Source organism: Spea bombifrons, chromosome 3, assembly GCF_027358695.1.
Source record: "Spea bombifrons isolate aSpeBom1 chromosome 3, aSpeBom1.2.pri, whole genome shotgun sequence".
In the NCBI taxonomy this organism is placed as follows: Eukaryota; Metazoa; Chordata; class Amphibia; order Anura; family Pelobatidae; genus Spea; species Spea bombifrons.
Genome location: NC_071089.1, coordinates 14067155 through 14086570, shown reverse-complemented (window position 1 = coordinate 14086570; position 19416 = coordinate 14067155). Strand labels below are relative to the sequence as shown.

The following is a 19416-nucleotide window of genomic DNA, read 5'->3' as shown; positions in this document are numbered from 1 at the left end:
TATCTTCAATAACGGATTCAAGTATATGTATTTTCAAAGATTTAATTAATTTGTCCTTTAGACCCAACTTTTTCCTTATTACATACCATGCTGGAATTATTTTAGTTAGAATCATATTTTCCGCTTTAGTGATCTTATTTGTTTCAGAGTATTTAATCTGCCATATAATAGAATTCAAATTCTTCCTCCCGCAAACCTCAGATTCAATTTTAAACCATCCTTGATCTAAGTAACTATATGATTGGGTCTTAGCTATATGCAACAGTAGGCTAGCCTCGTAGTATTGTTTGATCAAGGGAAAACCTGTACCTCCCCTCGAAGTTTTAAGGGTTAATATACTTTTACCAATTCTTGGTCTGGTACCTTTCCAAACAAAATTTTGGAAGTTTGTTTGGAGTATTGCTAACCAACTAGGGGGAATAGTGAGTGGTATCATTCGAAAGAGATATATCCATTTAGGTAGAATGTAAGATTTAATGATGTTAATGCGGCCCCACCATGTGAATTCCAAGTGTTTCCACTCTTTTAATAGTTTGTTGGTTTGTTTTAGCAATTGTAAAAAGTTAGTCTCCATAATTGTATTAATTTGTCTAGGAATTTTAATACCTAAATATGTATATTCTTCTCTAGTTTCTATAATTTGGAAATTCTGTTGAATTATCTCTGTTTTTTGTTTATCAATATTGATAAAGTGAGCAACAGTCTTATCCCAGTTTAATTTATAATTGGAGACATAGCTGTATTTATTAACTTCTTGCATAAAAGCTTCCATGGAAACTAGTGGATTTGTCAAGGTAACTATCACATCATCTGCATATAAAGCTATCTTTAGATCACCATTTCTCAAGTGGAGCCCCTTAATGTTTTCGTTTTTCCTAATATTAATGGCAAACGGTTCTAGAGATAATATGTATAAAATTGGGGAAAGAGGACATCCCTGTCTAGTTCCGTTTTTCAACTCAAACCAATTCGAGCATAAGTTAGTTCCTACGACTCTAGCAGTCGGAGAGGAATATAGTGCCATAATTGCACCATGTAGCCAGTCTGTTATTCCGAATGAGATCAGTACTTTACTCATATAGTTCCAACCAACTCTATCGAACGCCTTTTCAGCGTCCAATGAGAGAGTCACCAAAGAGAGATTTTTCTTTTCTGCATAGTCTAGTGTGTCTATTAGGCGTCTGATGTTATTGCTAGAGTCTCTTCCCGGAACGAATCCGATCTGGTCTGCATGGACAATTTCATTAAGCACTTTTTTTAATCTTTCTGCTAAAACAGACGAGTATAATTTAACGTCTACATTAATCAACGATATCGGTCTGTAGTTTATAACTTGCTCTGGGGACTTTCCTTGTTTCAATATAGGTATAATGTTAGCTTGTAGCATTTCGTTGGGGCAAAGACCTGTCTGGGCAATCTCTGCAAAAGTATCTAAAAGATGGTCTGTTATCTCCTCTTTAAAAACTTTATAGAAAAAATTTGTGAACCCGTCAGGTCCCGGAGATTTATATTTTACTAAATTGTCTATAGCTTTAATTAATTCTATTTTCTCTATAGGTCTATTTAAATTAGCCCTATGTTTCTCGGAGAGAGTTGGAATATCGGTTTCACATATATATTTTGTTATATTTTCTTCCGTAGAGTTTTTAGGTAAAGAGTATAATTCCTTATAATAGTTTCGAAAGGCTTCTGCAATATCATCTGGAGATCTATATACATTGTTTCCACTTACTATTTTATCTATTTTATTATTAGCACGATTTCTTTTGAGTTGGTTAGTCATTAATTTATCCGATCTATTATTTTTATGGTAAAAAAGAATTCTCATTTTTTCCATATTTTTTAAAGTTCTTTCTAATTCGATTTGATTGATAGATTTACGGATTTCTCCTATTTGTTTGATATATTCATTTGACAGATTTATTTTGTTTAGAGAGGAAAGTTTATACAAAGAAATATATAAATCCGACCTAATTTTGTCCTGTTTAACTTTATTTATTTTTTTAATTTTAATGAAATGTCCTCTAATAACAGCTTTATAAGCATTCCATCTATTTGACAAAGTTGTGTCACCTGGGTTATTTTCTAAGAAAAAAAATTTTGTCATTCTAGAAATAAATTCTATATTATCTTTAGAATACAGTAAGTAGTCATCTAAACGCCAGGAGACTTTACTAGGTCTGGGATATTTGTCTTTCAGTTCTAAAATCAACAGACTGTGGTCAGACCAAATATTATCTTTAATAGAAATATGTTTAGTTAGTGTGATCAAAGAGTGCTCTCCAAAGATCAGATCTATTCTCGAATAGGTTTGATGAACTTTAGAAAAATGGGAATAATCTTTTTCTACAGGATGCATAGTTCTCCAAATATCATAGAGATTTGCTCTCTGAATCATATTAGTAAAGACTTTTGAATTTTTTACTAAATTCCTGTGAGGATTTTTATGAGGCGCAACTTTTTTATCCAATTCTAAATCCTGGATACAATTAAAATCTCCAGCAATCAAAAGAACACCCTGTTTAACCTTCTCAATTTTATCTAATATTTTAGAAAGAGCACCAATTGGCTCTGTGTTGGGGCGATAGATATTTACCAAAGTGTATTTTTCATCGTTTAGTGATCCGACCCAAATCAAAAAACGTCCTTCAGAATCTTGATCAATAAATTTAGTCTCTACTTTTAATCTATACGAAAAAGCTACAGCAACTCCTCTTTTTTTGTTGTTTTCTAAAGATGAATCAAAGACTTTAGGGAAATATTTACCTCCCCATCTAATGTTATCAATTTTTCTCCAGTGGGTTTCTTGGAGTAAAGCTATATCTATTTTCTCCCGTCTCAAAAAATCAAATACACGTTTTCTTTTTATCGGTGAATTGAGACCCTGGACATTGGCTGAAAGACATTTAACCATACTTAAGTAAGATTAAAGAAGAGATCCCCCCAGAGAGACGACCATCGAGCAATCTAAGATTTCCATCATCATGACAACAAAGAAAGGAAAAAACAACATAAGAGAGAGAAGAACATTCTCTCTCTAAAAACATAGAATATAACACATAGTAGAAAGGAACATTGTGGAAATACACAATCTGAACTTTCTCTGAAGCTCCCATAGAGCAACTTAGGCGGGGTGAACTGCCGTCCCCCAAAACAATAGTCCCATATTTGTCTTATTTATAATTTTGATGGGAATTAAAGGGGAGAAAAAGGAAATCAGAGAGAGAGTGAAGATGGAGAAAAAAAAAAATATATATATATATATATAAGTCAAAGTATAATATTCTATTCCAATTCAAAATGATAATTTATCTATAAAAGTTTGAGATACGTGTCATAAAGGAATATATATATATATATTCATTTTGGGGGTTTATCCCGATCTAATCAAAGATAGTTTATCTAAAAAAGTTAAAGTGCCTTATGAAAATTAATTAATTCGAAAGATTAAGAAAATTAAAGTGCTTATCATAATACTTCGTATAAGTGTAGTTTCCCCCCCTTTTTTTTTTTTTTCTTTTTCTTTTTTCTCTCTTTCCTCTTCTCTTTTTTCCAAACAATACTTTATAGTGGTCTATAAACCCGTCTAGGTATGATTAAAGTGCATATAATAACTTATAAACCATCCAAATTGTATCTGCATCCTATGAATAAGATGCGAAATCAAAAAAAAAACAAAAAAAAAAAAAAAAAACAAATCAATAAGACATAATTTATATATATACTGTATCACCCATTAATGTGTAATATTGTATCACGATCCAAATTATATCTGCATCCTATTAATTATTTTGGAGTGCATTTTGTTGTGCAAATATTATAGTATCCTATATCCATATCAGTCTAAACCATTTTTATAGTTGATAACCCCACACAAGGGAAGAAAAAAAAAAAAAAAAAAAAAAAAAAAAAAAAAAAAAAAAAAAAATATATATAATTCATTATGGGGATGAATCACGATCTAAACAAAAATATTTTATCTATAAAGATTTAGATGCAATAAGAAGATTAATTAGGAAGATTAAACAGATTAAAGTGCATATCTTAGTACTTCATATATGTATTTCCTTCCCCCTTTTTCTTTATTTCTTTTTTTTTTGGTTTTCTTTTTTCAAAACAATACTTTATAGTAGTATATTAGCCCATCTGAGCATGATTAAAGTACATATAATTAATTATAAACCATCCAAATTATATCTGCATCCTATAAATTGTTCTAAAGTGCGTTAAAAAAAAAAAAAAAAAAAAAAAAAAAAAAAAACATTTCGTTATGGGGATATATCCCGATCGAAACAAGAATATTTTGTCTAAGAAGATTAAAGTGCATTAAGAAAATTAATTAAAAAGGTTTAGGAAGGTTAAAGTGCATATCGTAATACTTCATATATATGTTTCTTTCCCCTTTTCCTTTTTTTTTTTTTTCTCTTCTCTTTTGGTTTTCCTTTTTCAAACAATACTTTATAATAGTATATAAGCCCATCTGAGCATGATTAAAGTACATATGAAATTATAAACCATCCAAATTATATCTGCATCCTATTAATTATTTTAAGATGTAAAAAAAAAAATTTCATTATGGGGGTATATCTCGATCTAATCAAAAATAGTTTGTCTAAAAAAAATTAAAGTGCATTAAGAGAGTTAGTTAGAAAAATTAACAAAATTATTTATATTTTTAAGAGCAGGCTAAATTAGACTCATCTCATGTCACCTCCTCGTGGGTTAATGAATCCCGGAGTACCTGTTTTTTTTTTAATGGGTCTAAACACAAACAGTCAAGTTACTGTGAGTTGAGTATAAGTTGCTTATATAACATAGCGATATATGAACATAGTCTCTGTGTTTATTGGGTAAATTCAGAGTTAATATTTTTCACCTTTTCCTAGCCTCATGGTGTTTCACTGCTCAAAGCTTGAGCTGTGACCTTCTCTAGACACGTGGCAGAGACATATTGATATTTCAATATGTTCCTGGGTCTAATGAAATATAAAGAACATAGGTATGTATAACTCCAGCGGAAGTTGAAGATGGTTAAGATATGATGGCAGCCAGCCACCACACGTCCCCAAGACACTGGTTTGTTTTTGTATTTATGTGACCTCAGAACAGGAAGAACTTTGATCAAAGTAATGTAACAGGGGAAAAGTACAGGTGGAGTTTAGCCAATTATCTAGACAATAGCAAGAGTAGTGATAGCATAATATACAATAAGTTACAAGGAGTGTATTTCAATTTAAATAACAAACAGTAATTATCAAAATAAAAACTATACATGTCAAGTCAATGTGTGTTATTTAATGAAGAAACTTCATTATATTTGTTTATTTCAAGTTGTGTCATTGTCCTACTAACATTAGTGTTACTATTATCATTTTCCAATTCATTTTATGACTCCAGTCATCATATGCGCTTTGATGATCATGATAATTTAAAGCGCATGTTTAGAGGGCCTTTCTCTACCATCCAACTATTTGGCGTGGAGGGGATGTGTTTCAGACCAACGTGTTTTCTGATACACGATATACTTAAACACCAGTCTGCTCCAGCTCTTGGTCAATGAACATTTTGTGGGGCTCTAATGAGACATTCTATTTAATAGGAATGGTTTCCTGTCACTGAGTGGATACTTTAAGCGGCCAATCAGACCACAGAGAAGGAAGAGGGGAACTGTAGCCAATGGCGTAACTACAGAGGTAGTAGTTATCCCCTTCTCCCATTCCAGTCCAGGTCGGAAGGGCCCTTTCGAAACTATTTTAAACTGGCACAGGGAGACAGGAATGTATCAGGGTTACATCACGTGACCCTGTGGTGAAACCGAGGTTCCTCTCACAGTGTGCAAGCAGCTGGAGAGAAAGCTTGTGTGAGCACGGATGTGTAATTGCGTTTGTATGAGCTTGGATGTGCAATTGTGTGTGTGAGTACAGATATATAATTGTGTGTGAGAGCATGGGTGTGTAATTGTGTGTGTGTGAGCATGGATGTGTAGGCGTTTGTGTGTGAGCATGTATGTGTAAGTGGGCCGAGATGTGTGTTAGAATGGATGTGTACACGTGTATTAGTGAGTGTGTGTAATTTGTATAAAGTATTTACATATGTGTGCCAGAGTGTATATTGGAAGAGGGCAAGGGGCAAAGAAGGCACAGACAAGTTGTTTGGGGGAAATGATGGGACAAACCAGCTGTTGAGGTTGGGGGGCCCGAGGCCAATTTCCGCACCCGGCCCTTGACTGTAGCTGTAGGCCCCTACGGTGAGTGTTTAGCTTAACAAATTCTATTCATATATATTTAATCTATGTATTTATTGTGAACAATAATTAAAGTCTTTTCTGTCTTCTACTATACAATGCCTTTATATTTTTCATTTTTAAAATTATGAAAAAGAAAATATAAGGACATTTACAGGTTGCCTTTAGTTACATTTTAAATTCAGAAATCTATGTTTAATCTCAATAAATACTACACTAATTATAATGTATATAATATGTCTACAATAAAGCAGCAATATTTTCCAAATATGGCCTTGAAAATTAGCAGTTCGTTGTTTTAATTAAATGGGGCATGTCCTAAAATTAAACTTGAATCTTTGTTTAGACTTGAAAAGTAAGTGTTATGGGGAAAAATAAAAAAAACAAATAAAATTAATTTTGTGTGCTACATATTGAGTCCATTAAGTATGTTTAGAAACTAAATAAGCAATGTTTGGTCTATTCTGTCATCGTGGTTTCTCTCCTTCTAAAATTATAGTAAAACTTTCAAAAAAAGATTAAAAAAAAACCTGTTTCAAATGAATTCATATATTTCAGATGGTTATAATAAGGTAATTTTTCCCTGGAGGCTCTTGTAGAACGTTTAACTTCTGATGTCCACAGAACACATCAATGGATTGCTTCATCTGAGTGATATACAGCAGACATACATTAGTTTTTACTTGTGCTGAAACTGCCATTTCATCATCAAAGTAAGAACATAAATACACCCAAGAAAAGGAAATTACATTTCTTTCATAAGCTATTCTGTTGACAAAGTGTCTACTGTAAAGGCTTAACCAGATAACATCAAGGACTCATTTTGTACTTAATGTAAAAATGCTTATGTTGTAGTTTGAATAACAAATCTATGAGTTTGAAAAATAATTCTCAACGAATATAAATGTAAGCACAGAAACAGATAAAACAGGCTTGCTTATATATACCGTATAGAAATATTGTCCTGACACAATACAAAAATACTATTGCAATAGTGTTCCAAAGAGCATGTCTCAAACATTAATACATAGTTCATTTTAATTTATGATCAGCAGTCAAGGGTCTATAGGACTAGATTCCTGATTGTAGTACCTTTATCATCCAGCAGGGAGAAGGCTAATCAAAAATTACAGCAAGGTCTGCATAGACCTATTAGGAACTCTTTGCTTTATATCATCTTTTCACTGACACTGCTGGCAATTATTTAAAAGTAACTGGTCTAATCTGGCCAGCAATGCAGGCTCCTACTAACAGCGAGGACTTCAGGCTGCCTTTTATAGCCTGATCTCCCAAGTACCTTCAAGGCGATCCCAAAGACCATAGGATTTGTTATTATTATATCATAATGGTCACCTAGCATGCAATCATTAGGGTGTCAAAAATCTTATGGTCATTAAGGGGTTAACCAATATGGCAAAAGTTGACTTTTCTCCTCCATGATAAAAAATGGAACACAACTCCACCTTAATAAGCCCATCAGGATGGTTTCTGGGATTAAGATGTAATTCTAATACCTATATAATGTAGGGTACTTCTCTTCATCCTCAAAGCCATCTGTAAACCAAACAAATATATATATAAATATATATACATTACTTAAAACGTAACTATAAAAAAAGACAATACTAATGTGTTGAATAAAAAAATGTTAAACATTTTATAAAGCTTTTAATATTTTTACTATGTGAAAATGTTCCAAATAAAGGCCAGAGCAAATTTGTTAATATTACAATATCATAACAAATGAGATGTTGGAAAGCTACTACCATTCTACAATCACATTATTTATATTTCAGAAAATTGTACCATATTTCAAATTTATAGCCACCAATTATGTTACTTTTGTAGGCTATAATTCTTGTATTTTATTTTGCATGAAAAAATATATGAAAATCTAAAACAATATTTTTTGTTATACTTTATGCTTATAAGTGATGCTTTTGCAGCTGTTATTCTGTGCATATTAGTATACAAATATAGGTCTGCATTAACCAAGAAAAAAAGCCAAAAAAAAGTTAAGTATAACCTAGCAGTAAAGATGCTAAAAAGTAGAGATACAATTTGTAAATTATAGAATGCTTTTTTGTCATTTGCAGTGCAGATGGAAAAATAAATGCCTCAAATTGAGAACAAGCATTAGTGAGCACATAATTTATTCTAAAAATGATAATTTTAAATGTACAAAAAGCAACAAATGTGCTTTTATTATGAATTAGGATGAACTGTCTTAGTATGCGCAATTGAAAATATGATATTAGGTTACCTAGGATATTCCTAAGAAGTTTTCTAGCGTCTAGTGAAGTCAGGGGCATTTGGTCATTCTCTAAACCCTTCCCGTTCCCCCAGCCACTGACCACTTATACCCTGTCCATGATATGCCTATGACTTATAGCACATAACATAGTCTATTTGTAAAAAAATAACTAGTAGATTTCTCTTACCCTAGGATTTACAAAGCAACAGGATCATGGATATCAAACCTACTTATATAGCTCTTTAACGAGGCACTTCTGACTTTTAATTAAGAATTGCAAGCAAAGCTCCTGCTATGTAGCCCACTGTACTGCTATCTAGCATGATGATTCTCTAGAGTTCTCATTAAGGAAAGGGTGGTTAATCACACTAAGGGCAACAAGTATTCTAACCCTGTAACTCCTTGACAATTGCTTGTACTTGTACTTTTCCAGTTCTCTTCTACACACTGCCACTAGGATTGACTGTGACGTTTTTGGCTAAACCATGCGATACCAATAAAGCCTTCTAAGTGGTTCTAATAATAATAACATACATATTTATCCTGCACAGAGCTGTCAACTGATGGTTAATTCACCGCTGAATTTCTGAATAATGACCTGTCCACTTCAATGAGTATGACTTATGATAGAATTTAAGAGCACTAGCTCTAAGTATCACACCCTAGTGATTTTACAGTGATTACACCTAATATGAATGATACATTAACATTTATGTATGTATGAATTCATACCACATTGTGCTTTCAGGATGTTTTTTTATACATTTCTGTTTGTTGATAGGCATCGTCTGCTCTTAGCTGATATGTGGCCAACTACAGTTGGACAAAAAGTAAATGTTGCTTTCTACAGGCATATTCACCCTGTAACTTTTCCATCCTGCCCAAACATTGCAGGTGTTGACAGCAAGCATGTGAATGAGGAAGGGTAGAACCAGAGATATGAAAAGGTGGGGCTAGGGCAGGTTTGTGCTACCTACCCTACTCGGAGAGTCACCTCTCGTTCAGCTTCACAGCATCATGAGATGGCCAAATGGTCATCAATTTTACAGCTCTCTGGGCCAGGATCTCCCTGACCAACCCATGATCTTCACTTCCTGCAAAAGTGGGACAATGTCCCAAAATCTGGACACTCCCGTAGGAATCTGGATAGTTGGGACGTATGCCTCTCTACTTTACCTGCAGAGGTAATGAGAAAACTTTGAATATATACTCACTAACATTACAAAGGATGTAACACTATTTACTTCCTGAAACATTGAGTGAGGCAGGACATAAACAGTAAAAGTGAGATAAGTGTCATTACACATGTAATGGCAGTGGTGGCCGACATTACTACTGGCATCAGAAATCCTGATCTTGGCATATTTTATTTAAATTAACCTGTCAGCCATCAATCTAATTATATTTCAGCTGCGCCCTGTAATTATCTATTTTAGTTCCATTATACCATTACATAAGTTATGGTGGGTAAAGGTGATGGAAAACCCTTCCACTAAAATTAAGGGGGTAGTAGAAGTATTATTAAACACTCTTATTTACCTTATTTGCATGCGCCTACCCAGAATCCCTTGTGGTTGTGGCATCACCATGAGATTTCTGAGGGGAAAACAAGCCTTCTGGCTTGTCTGGTGTCTGTAGATTTAATAATGCGTCTACTAATTCCATTATAATAAGTAAATATTTAACATGGAACTAAAACATACAGTAATACATTACAGTAAAACATTACAATAATACATGAGTATTTCAAAATAAAATAGAGCTATAGTTTTCTTGAAGAGGGTAGCCCATATTAAACATACTAAATGTACCATATTTGCTCGATTATAAGACGACCCCCCAAAATCTGAATATTAATTTATTAAAAAAAGAAAAAGCCTGAATATAAGACGACCCTATAGGAAAAAAGTTTTACCAGTAAATGTTAATTCATGTAAACTATGTGAACAATTGTTTGTTAATAAAAGCTATGATTGAGAAAAATATTTTGTTTTTATTTCCTTTTTTTCAGCCTGCCCCCCAGTTTTGCAGATCTGCCCCCAGGCTTGCCACTCTGCCCCAGAAATGCCTTATACCCTCTATATGCCACTGTGCCCCATGATATGCCTTTTGACCCCCTATGTGCCACTCTGCCTCCAGAATTGCCTTATACCCCTATATGCCACTCTGGCATTCAGGGGGTTAAAAGGCATATTATGGGGCAGAGTGGCATATAGGGAGGTATAAGGCATTTCAGGAGGCAGAGTGGCATATAGAGGGTTAAAAGGCATTTCTGGAGGCAGAGTGGCATTAAGGGGGTTAAAAGGCATTTCACAGAGCACTCTGCCTCCAGAAATGCCTTGTGCCCCCCCATTTAACACTCCCTCCCCCTCCCTCCTCCAAACTTACCGGTGCTTTCGAGTCCCCAGTGCTTAGTCCGGGCAGTGTGTAGAGCTCTACGCGATTTGCGTAGACAACTTCCGCTTGAGTTATAATTGGGCAAATACGGTATATCTAACATATAAAAATATACCACCATACTACCTGGCATGGCAAACCTGTAGCTGCTTGTACAGGCACTCTTTCCTTTCTACTCTTACATTGGCTCTTTGAGCCCACTAGGATGCCATAAATGTTCTCCCAACATCCTAGATAAGACAGATAATTGACAGACGTGTCTGATGATATGTACAAGGTCAGGTTCTACGTTTTCTTTGTGGAGTCCTGGGCAACCCTCTGTTGTTGGGTCCCATATATACATTGTATTCATTTGGACAAACATGTCCATTTGATCACATAAGACCCTGGTTTATACAGAAACCCACTGCAGATGATATGGCAAATTTATACTTTGATATTCTAAAGGTGCATGCAGTAGATGCAGACACACAAATAGATGCAGATATATATATATATATATATATATATATATATATATATATATATACATACAAATTACATTATATATACAAACACAAAAGAGTTACAACTTAAGTTAAATTTTGTACAATCAAAGACTTCCCATCACGCAACTCTATTTAAGGACCTAAAAGCAGACGGTCTCATTCTCCTTGTCATAGAGAAGTTGACTCCAGACAAGCTCCAATGGATCAAACCATTTAAGTGACGTAGAATACATTCTCAGTGTAAGCTAACATTTCTTTCAGTTCCCCTGCCTTTGATAAAATCACGATCTACAGAGGTTAGTCTGAATATTGAAAGACTATTGGCAGGAAGGGATTTCTGTGAATGGGCCCCTGAAGGATGTTTGGGCCTTGAGCAGCTGCCCCTACTCCCCTCTGGTAAAGATGGTCCTGGATATGCACATTTTTTGAACTTCCCAAACACTTTTCTCCCCTAAGAAATAAAGAGAGAGCAAAAATATAAATAGTTTCATTTTAGTAACCTTTAAAGACATTTTGGTTGTCAATTAGAGGAGAGCTGTTATCATTGGCATTTTTGTGAAGCATCATTATTCACATAAAACTAATTTGGGATTCCATACACTTGCATAGAAAATATGCGTAAAGCTTTTATGTTGGTGGCATGACTAATTCAAACTATAAAATGATTTTAGGAGGTTCGAAAAATGCAAAGGCACTTTTATGACTACAATGAGATGTGTCAGTATGCAAAATGAGAAAGCTTACAAAAGAACAGCCTAATGGTGTGAGAAAACACTAGTGATTTGGTATCCATTTTTTGTTTTAAGTGTTCTTTGTAAGACATAAGAACATTAGAGAAACAATTCAGCTCATATACTCCACTACTGATATGATAGATATAATTTGATTGGCAAACATCATTTCATATATGAACATTGTGTACAAATGCCGGCAGGTTAGGGAATAAGATCCCTGAAATTGCTGCAATAGTAGTAAGCGTGAATGTGGATTAAGTAGCGATGACTGAGGTCTGGTGCAATAAGAAAGATGATTGGGATGTTGTCATATCAGGACACTTATCATACAGAAAAGAGAAAACAGAAAAGTAGGAGTGGTTGCCCTTTAGGTAAAAGAAAATAGTTTAAAGGGTAATCTCATACAAGGCATGGAAGTTAGCCTATTGGCAGTTTGGGTAACTTCAGATTGTTGTCTGCATAGGTGTGATCTATAGACTCTCCCCAAGGCAAGTAGAAGAGTTTGATCACCTACAAGCTGAAGAAATAACTAAGATGTTAATGAAATAATGGGGAATTTTAATCTCCCTGATCTAGATTGGAAAAAACGCACAGTCGGGTGAACCAGGAGCAGAGAGATCCTACATTCTTTACAGGGATTGTGCCTTAGACAATTGGTAGAAGAACCAACAAGGAAGGAGTCTGTGCTAGATTTAGTATTTAAATTTAAAAATGGAGACTGGATTTTACATGTCACTGCGAAATGTTTAGATCAAGTCCAGGTGAAATGGAATTATTGAAAGTTGCTTTGCTAAACGAAGCAGAACATTGCATTTGACACATCAGAGATTTTAAACATCCACGGGACATGCATAAATCTATCCCGAATCTAATATGAGCTCAAGGACTGATTAAGGTTGGAGTCTTTACATCATTTAAAAGGGCAGACAAGATGCCATCAAAAGTTTGTGTGTAACAACAGTAAAGATACATGTCTAAATATTAATTCTGAACATGTATTATATTAATGTAGTTTGCAATATACCATAAGAATTTACAAGTCATTTAAAAAACATTTTAAAAAGCCCAATGATTAAAACTTTTCAAAGAGTGTGTAAAGCTTTACTTTTTGAAGTTATGTTAGAAAGTTAGTGGAATGTTGATATTTTATGAATAAGTAATATTCAGATGCCCTTCTGAATAGGGAAAGTGAGGTAATACATATCTAACGTCCTTGGTCAAGGTGACCTTATAGTCAGTATAAAGTATACATCCATTGCACAGGTGTCATGGTAAGCCGCATGTTCTAAGAAGTGAATTAAAATTCTCTAGAGATTAGGAACATACCATAAATGTATGTGTGGTGTATGCTTTAAAATGTTCAGAATTGGAAGAACGAACACTAAACCACTTTTAGTTCCAGTTCAATTACCTCTTAGATTGCCTACAGAAATGTAAGTTTTGCTTTAAGTTCAAAGTACAGCTAGGACTAGGGCAATTAGGTCAATTTTTAAATTTATTTTAACACCATTTTCATGGACTTCTAAATGCAACAATTAGCATTTTTCAATTGACTACAATACCCTCCGACCGCAGAACATTATGCCCCAGAGTGACTCTGGTCATGCCTTGTTCATGTGGTTAAGATTTTTACTATTTTGCCGCAGGGCCACATAACATCGAGTTATGTGGTCCTGCTGAGCGTCGCCCTCTCTGTGCAAAATATTGTACAATAATTATAAATTGAAATCTGACAGCATTCATCAATGAATTGTGGATGTTCCAGAAGGACAGTCGCATGATGGATGGGTTTACAAAGTGATAAACCTGGGAAATTTACTGATCAATCAAGAGGCTGCTCTTCTTCTGTAAACTGAGAGGGGGTTTCTTTTATAAAGCATTAGCAATCCAGTCACTTTATGTTTAGGTTTACAGTAAGACTGGCATATGTGGATTATTTATGTCATTTCATTTTATCTGCTTTATCCACAGAATATTTATGCTTACAAAAGTCACAGTTATACCAAGAGGAGCTTTCTCTGGATTTGAACACCTTGAGAAAATGTATGTATCATTGTATTTCTAGCAATACCTTATTAAAATGTGCACATGTTGTTAATTTCTTATAATTAGCTAGACTGATTCAAAACGTGTTACTTAAGTAAAGTAATGGGTGCAAATCTTAATTATTCACCCATATACTCTATGAAGTCAAATGAAGTAAAATATCAAATAGTATTTCAATGTAAAATGTAAAACGGTTTAAGATGGGTCAATCAAACATTATATAGACGTTTTTCATAGATAAATGGCTTAAAAAGCTAGCTTAAACAACTCCCGGAGTTTAGACCACTGAACACATTGTGCTTAAAAGTAAGCATCAAACTATATAGGAATTGTAAATTCCTCTGGCATCTGGTATTATTGTTTATGTATTTTAGTTAATTATTTAATCATACAAAGATTTATTTTTAAATGAGAACTACATAACCTAATTCAGCATGGAAGACTTGTGCAAATGGCCAAAACAACATCTAGAGTGTGTGAAAATATTTGTGCCAGTGTGTATTTGAGCTAACAGGGCTTGTGTGTGTGAGCATTGATGTGTGTTTGTGAGTGAACATCTATGTGTGTATGAGCATGGATGTGTGTGTATGTGGGCATATATGTGTATGTGTATATATGAGCATGGATGTGTGTTTGTGTGTGAGCGTTGGACGTGTATGTGTGAGCATAAATGTGTGTGGGTTTAAGCATGGATGTGTGAGCGTTAATGTTTATTTGTGTGTGAGTATAACTGTGTATGTGTGAGCAGGGATGTGCACGTGTAAGTGTGTGTGAGAGAAAGTATGTGTGAACAATGATGTTCCAGTGTCTATTTGAGTTACCTTGTGAGGTGCCGATGGCGGGTGCAAGGGTTACAGAAAAGCAGATGAAAAGCAGAAGACAGAAGACAAAAGAACAAGAAGAGACAACTGAATAAGTGGAACTGCTTGAAAGGAGACAGGGACAGGGAAACAGTCAGTGGAGAAAGTAGGAAGACATTGCAAGAGAGATTATGAGAAAGCATGAATAACAGTGTGAAAGAATGTGCCTGAGAGAGAGCATAAGAGACTGAATGTATTATTCATGATATAACATAATGGATGTGGGCATGGTTTTGGTCAGCGAAGTTATGATGGGGACTCAGGCCCAAAGAGCAAGCATGCTGTACAATCCCTTGACAATGGTGTCCAGCAGGAAGTTCAAGGGGATGGGATCTGCAACATTTTTCATGGTTGGCTCACTATATAATGATAGGAGTCAAGTTTTACTACCGATTGTGTCTGGCTTGCTATATAATAATAGGAGTTATGCTGTACCACCTTCCATGTGTGGATTACTATTTATTGATGTAAGTTATCCTGTGCCATCATCAGTGTCTGGCTTGCTATAAAATGATGGGAGTTATGCTGTACTACTTTTATCTGGCTCAATGTATAATGATAGGAGTTATTCAGTATAACTAGCAGTGTCTGGCTCAATATATAGTAATGGAATTAATGCTGCATAAATCAGGCTCAGTATATGCTTATTCCCACTGTGAGCTGCACTGTATCATATCTATATCTGGCTCATTGTATACTAAGGAGTGCTAAGCTATAATACCAAAACATGCATAATGGTGATTAAAGTACACAACCTCTAGTGTGCCAAAGGTTGCTATACTATGCCATTGTCCCCAACATCCCATTAAGTTCATGCAAAATTGGAAATAAATCTCTGGACAACATGTACCACATAAGTGGCATATAGCATAATTTCAAAGCACAATAGATTGATAATAGTTATATTTTGTTGTCTTTTTATATTTTCGTGTTATTGATTCTTGCTGGGTTATGTGTGATATCCAATTTCCTTTCTCTGTAGAAAATGAGAAATATATTTAATAATGTGTGCTGAAATTTAGCTTTTATTTAAGCAGGACAGAGAGCGTGCTTTTATCTGTACATTCTTACTTTTTCCAGTTTAACAACACCTGGCTTTTGGCTTGGTTTCTTTTTTTGCAGTAGAGGACAGATCTGTGGGAGAGACCTTGAAGTTTGCTTTTCTGCCAGATACATGCAGATGTACAATAATACTGCAAGGAGGGGGGTTTATATAACTTTTTGGAAGAACAGTGTTATACTATAATACGATGTTGCTGACAAGCCATATTCAAGCTTTATTATTCATGTTTCATTATGGACTGGCCAGACTCCATGTGCATTTTATATGTGTGAGTGTCAATAAGACCATAGGGGTAGCAGGTGTGAGGCGAACACACTATGACTAATAAAAAACCGCGGCTGTAGTAAATTTGCACATTACTTATTTAGGCAACATTTTTCATATTGTTACTTCATATAAATTTAAAGAGACAGTTTAATGTCCCTGACAGCCTCACCAAACAAGAATGCATATTAAAGTACTTCATGAGCACTTTAATAAACATTCTTCAAAGGGTCAAATAATGCACTTACCTAAGGGAGAAGTTACAACTTCCCTCCTCCTTCATGGTCCAATGATTCTTATCAGTGACTGGCTGCTTGAGGCCGCCAATAAGTGGCAAGAAAGCATGTCCATTAAAATCAACAGTTTCTGTGCATGCCCATGTGGAGTCTCATTAACCCCCTGACACACAAAGGTTTCCGAGGAAGTTCTCAGAAAATGTGTTCAGCAAAACACATCAACCACGTGGAAAGTAGCTGCGGTGTGGAAAGGATCATGTAGGGAGATTCTGCAGATTTCCCCATGTATTTACAAGGAGGACACCATGTAAAGTTAAAGGGACATAACATATATCATATCAATGAAAGTGCATATGATAACTGGAGTGTCCATTTAATTCCAACTGTGTCATTTTGCATTCTCTAAAACTTGATGAGTAGTCAGGCATGGGGGCCACATCTAACTGCTTCTGCATGTTTTTGAATTAGGAGCAACTATCTGTATATTCTGGAATATAGCTTTTCATTTGCTTCCTTGCAGTTTCCCACAAGGCTTCACCCTAAGGTGCAGAGATATGACTTTTTATTCTAGCACTTTATTCTTTGTAAGATGTGTGAGGACCGCAAGGACGTTATAGGAGTGTCCATGTTCTAGGTGTGCCATTGGGAAGAACATCAGTCCTTGGCAGTCCTGTGCAAATATAGATGAGGAACAACATACATGATCATTCATGGTCAGAGAAACCTCACACATCAGTGGCGTGAAAAAAAAAAACTAGCACTAGGATTGCTTTGCACGCAGGAGCCGGGGGATCTGAACAGACTCCCATCAGCAGCCTTCACTAATATGTGACAGGTGTGTTAAGCAAAAAACATCTCCAGCACAATAATACGTGCAAATGGAACACAACTGAAATCTAAAGATACCTTTCAGCTATCATATGTATTAAAGTGCATATGATAACTGCAGTGTCCTGATGGAACCCAAGTCAGTCATTCAACAGGAATTAAACATGATACTGAAAAAATGTATTTCCGCTACGCCTTATATATTCTTGCAACAAGCAGAATATTTTCTTTTATTGGACTCACTTATGCTATACATGCCAGAGAGATAAGCAAATCAATGTGTCTGACATCTTCGTTGTACTCCGGGGACTAATGCTCAGAACTTATGAACTAGTATCAGTTGGGAATTAATTACAGAATATGTTGCTATGGTAATTCTTGTTAGTGAATTGGAATATTCACATGTAAAATAATCACATTGCCACTAAGAGGAAGCAACTGAATTGTTTTCTTCCTTTTATACCAAATAGAAATATAATTTTAGTTAGCATAATTGATCACTACATTTTCTTTTATTCAGTTTCATATATTTTAATATTTTTCTATTCATATTTATTGTTGTGTTAATAACACATGACTCTATATACTCTAGGGGATGGTGTGTTAGCAGGATGGTGTGTTAAAGGGGCATTCCAGTATCCCAGAGTGACACTCAAACAATTAAAAAATTTTGTATGGTGCCAGCACTGTTACAATCCGAGGAATAAATTAAAATCACACACAATAACAAACTGGTACAAAAGGAGTCTGTGATTGAGGGGAAAGCGAAACAACAGGAGAGGACTGCTTGGATGGGGATAAGTTGATAGGGTCCATATTGTCTGTAGAGGTTGTTGGTCGTTCAGATGGCTTGATTAGGGTGATGGCTGCCGATTTCACAGGGAGATGGTGTTGCAGTTCCCTATGTTTTCCCTCCAGTTTGACTCCAGTTTGACTCCAGTATAACTCTTATCTGACCACTTAGTAAGAGACCAGTGTAACTCTTATCTGACCACATAGGGAGAGTCCACTTGGGGTGAGGCCACTGCAGCTACTTTTCCAAGCAAGCTTGTTTCCAAGCAAGGTCTAGGAATTTATAGGGATATCTCACAAGTGTCAGAGATTGCATATAGGATGCAGATGTTTCACGCTTTGTCTTAATAATTGCAATTAAGCTAGATAAGTTGGCACCAAAGTTAACCTTTTGAAATCAGCACGGTATGGAGACAGGCAGACAAACTCTATTTGATATGAAAAAAACCATGCAACACCTTTACTTCTTAGAGACTTTCAAAGTTTTTGTATTCAAAACAATACAGAAAAATAATTGCAAATCTATATTTAGCTGAACGAAGGATCCTATTTCATTTAGTTTCATTGTACAGTGAGATTATATTCTTTTGAAACATAGCTGCTGTGGAAATATTTGTGTATGTGCAAAATCCATAATTCAATATGTATCATCTAATTTTGTCCTGCAGAGAAATTTCTCAAAATGATGTTTTGAAATCGATAGAAGGCAATGTGTTCGCCAACACGCCTCAATTACAAGAAATGTAAGTAAATTTAGGATTTCATCAACTTTGCAATAGCTCTTTATTTCAATACCAAAGTTATTGCTATAATAAATAGAAATTCAGGTCAAGAACAAAAAAAGGTCACCCATACCCTTACATAAACTATATGTGTTTTTATTCATGAGCTTCCTTAAAAATTAAAATGTATATATATATATATATATATATATATATATATATATATATATATACCTATACATACATATATATAAATATATAAGTATTGTAGGCAGATAGGCAGAACAGGACATGGAAATGGCATTTTTGAGTCAGCTTTGGTGCCATACATTCTACTGTTAAATGACTTTTAACTGTACACATCCAGTTTGCATGCATGTATGTATCTTTTTGTACATATACATACCAAGGAACTTTCCAAGGAATAATACCCAGAGCGACTTCATGAAGGGGCAGATCTTGCCAAAGATAATGGTTTGTTTAGCCAC

General features: G+C 34.8%; 1 protein-coding gene across 1 annotated transcript in view; it reads left to right on the top strand.

The window, feature by feature from the left end:
* Window positions 1-19416, top strand: part of FSHR (follicle stimulating hormone receptor) — a 54131-nt gene that overhangs the window by 17879 nt on the left and 16836 nt on the right. Inside the window, exons 2-3 of the mRNA XM_053459670.1 lie at window positions 14089-14160; window positions 18875-18949. Coding sequence (XP_053315645.1) covers window positions 14089-14160; window positions 18875-18949 — 147 coding nt within the window. The remainder of the gene's footprint in view (window positions 1-14088; window positions 14161-18874; window positions 18950-19416) is intronic.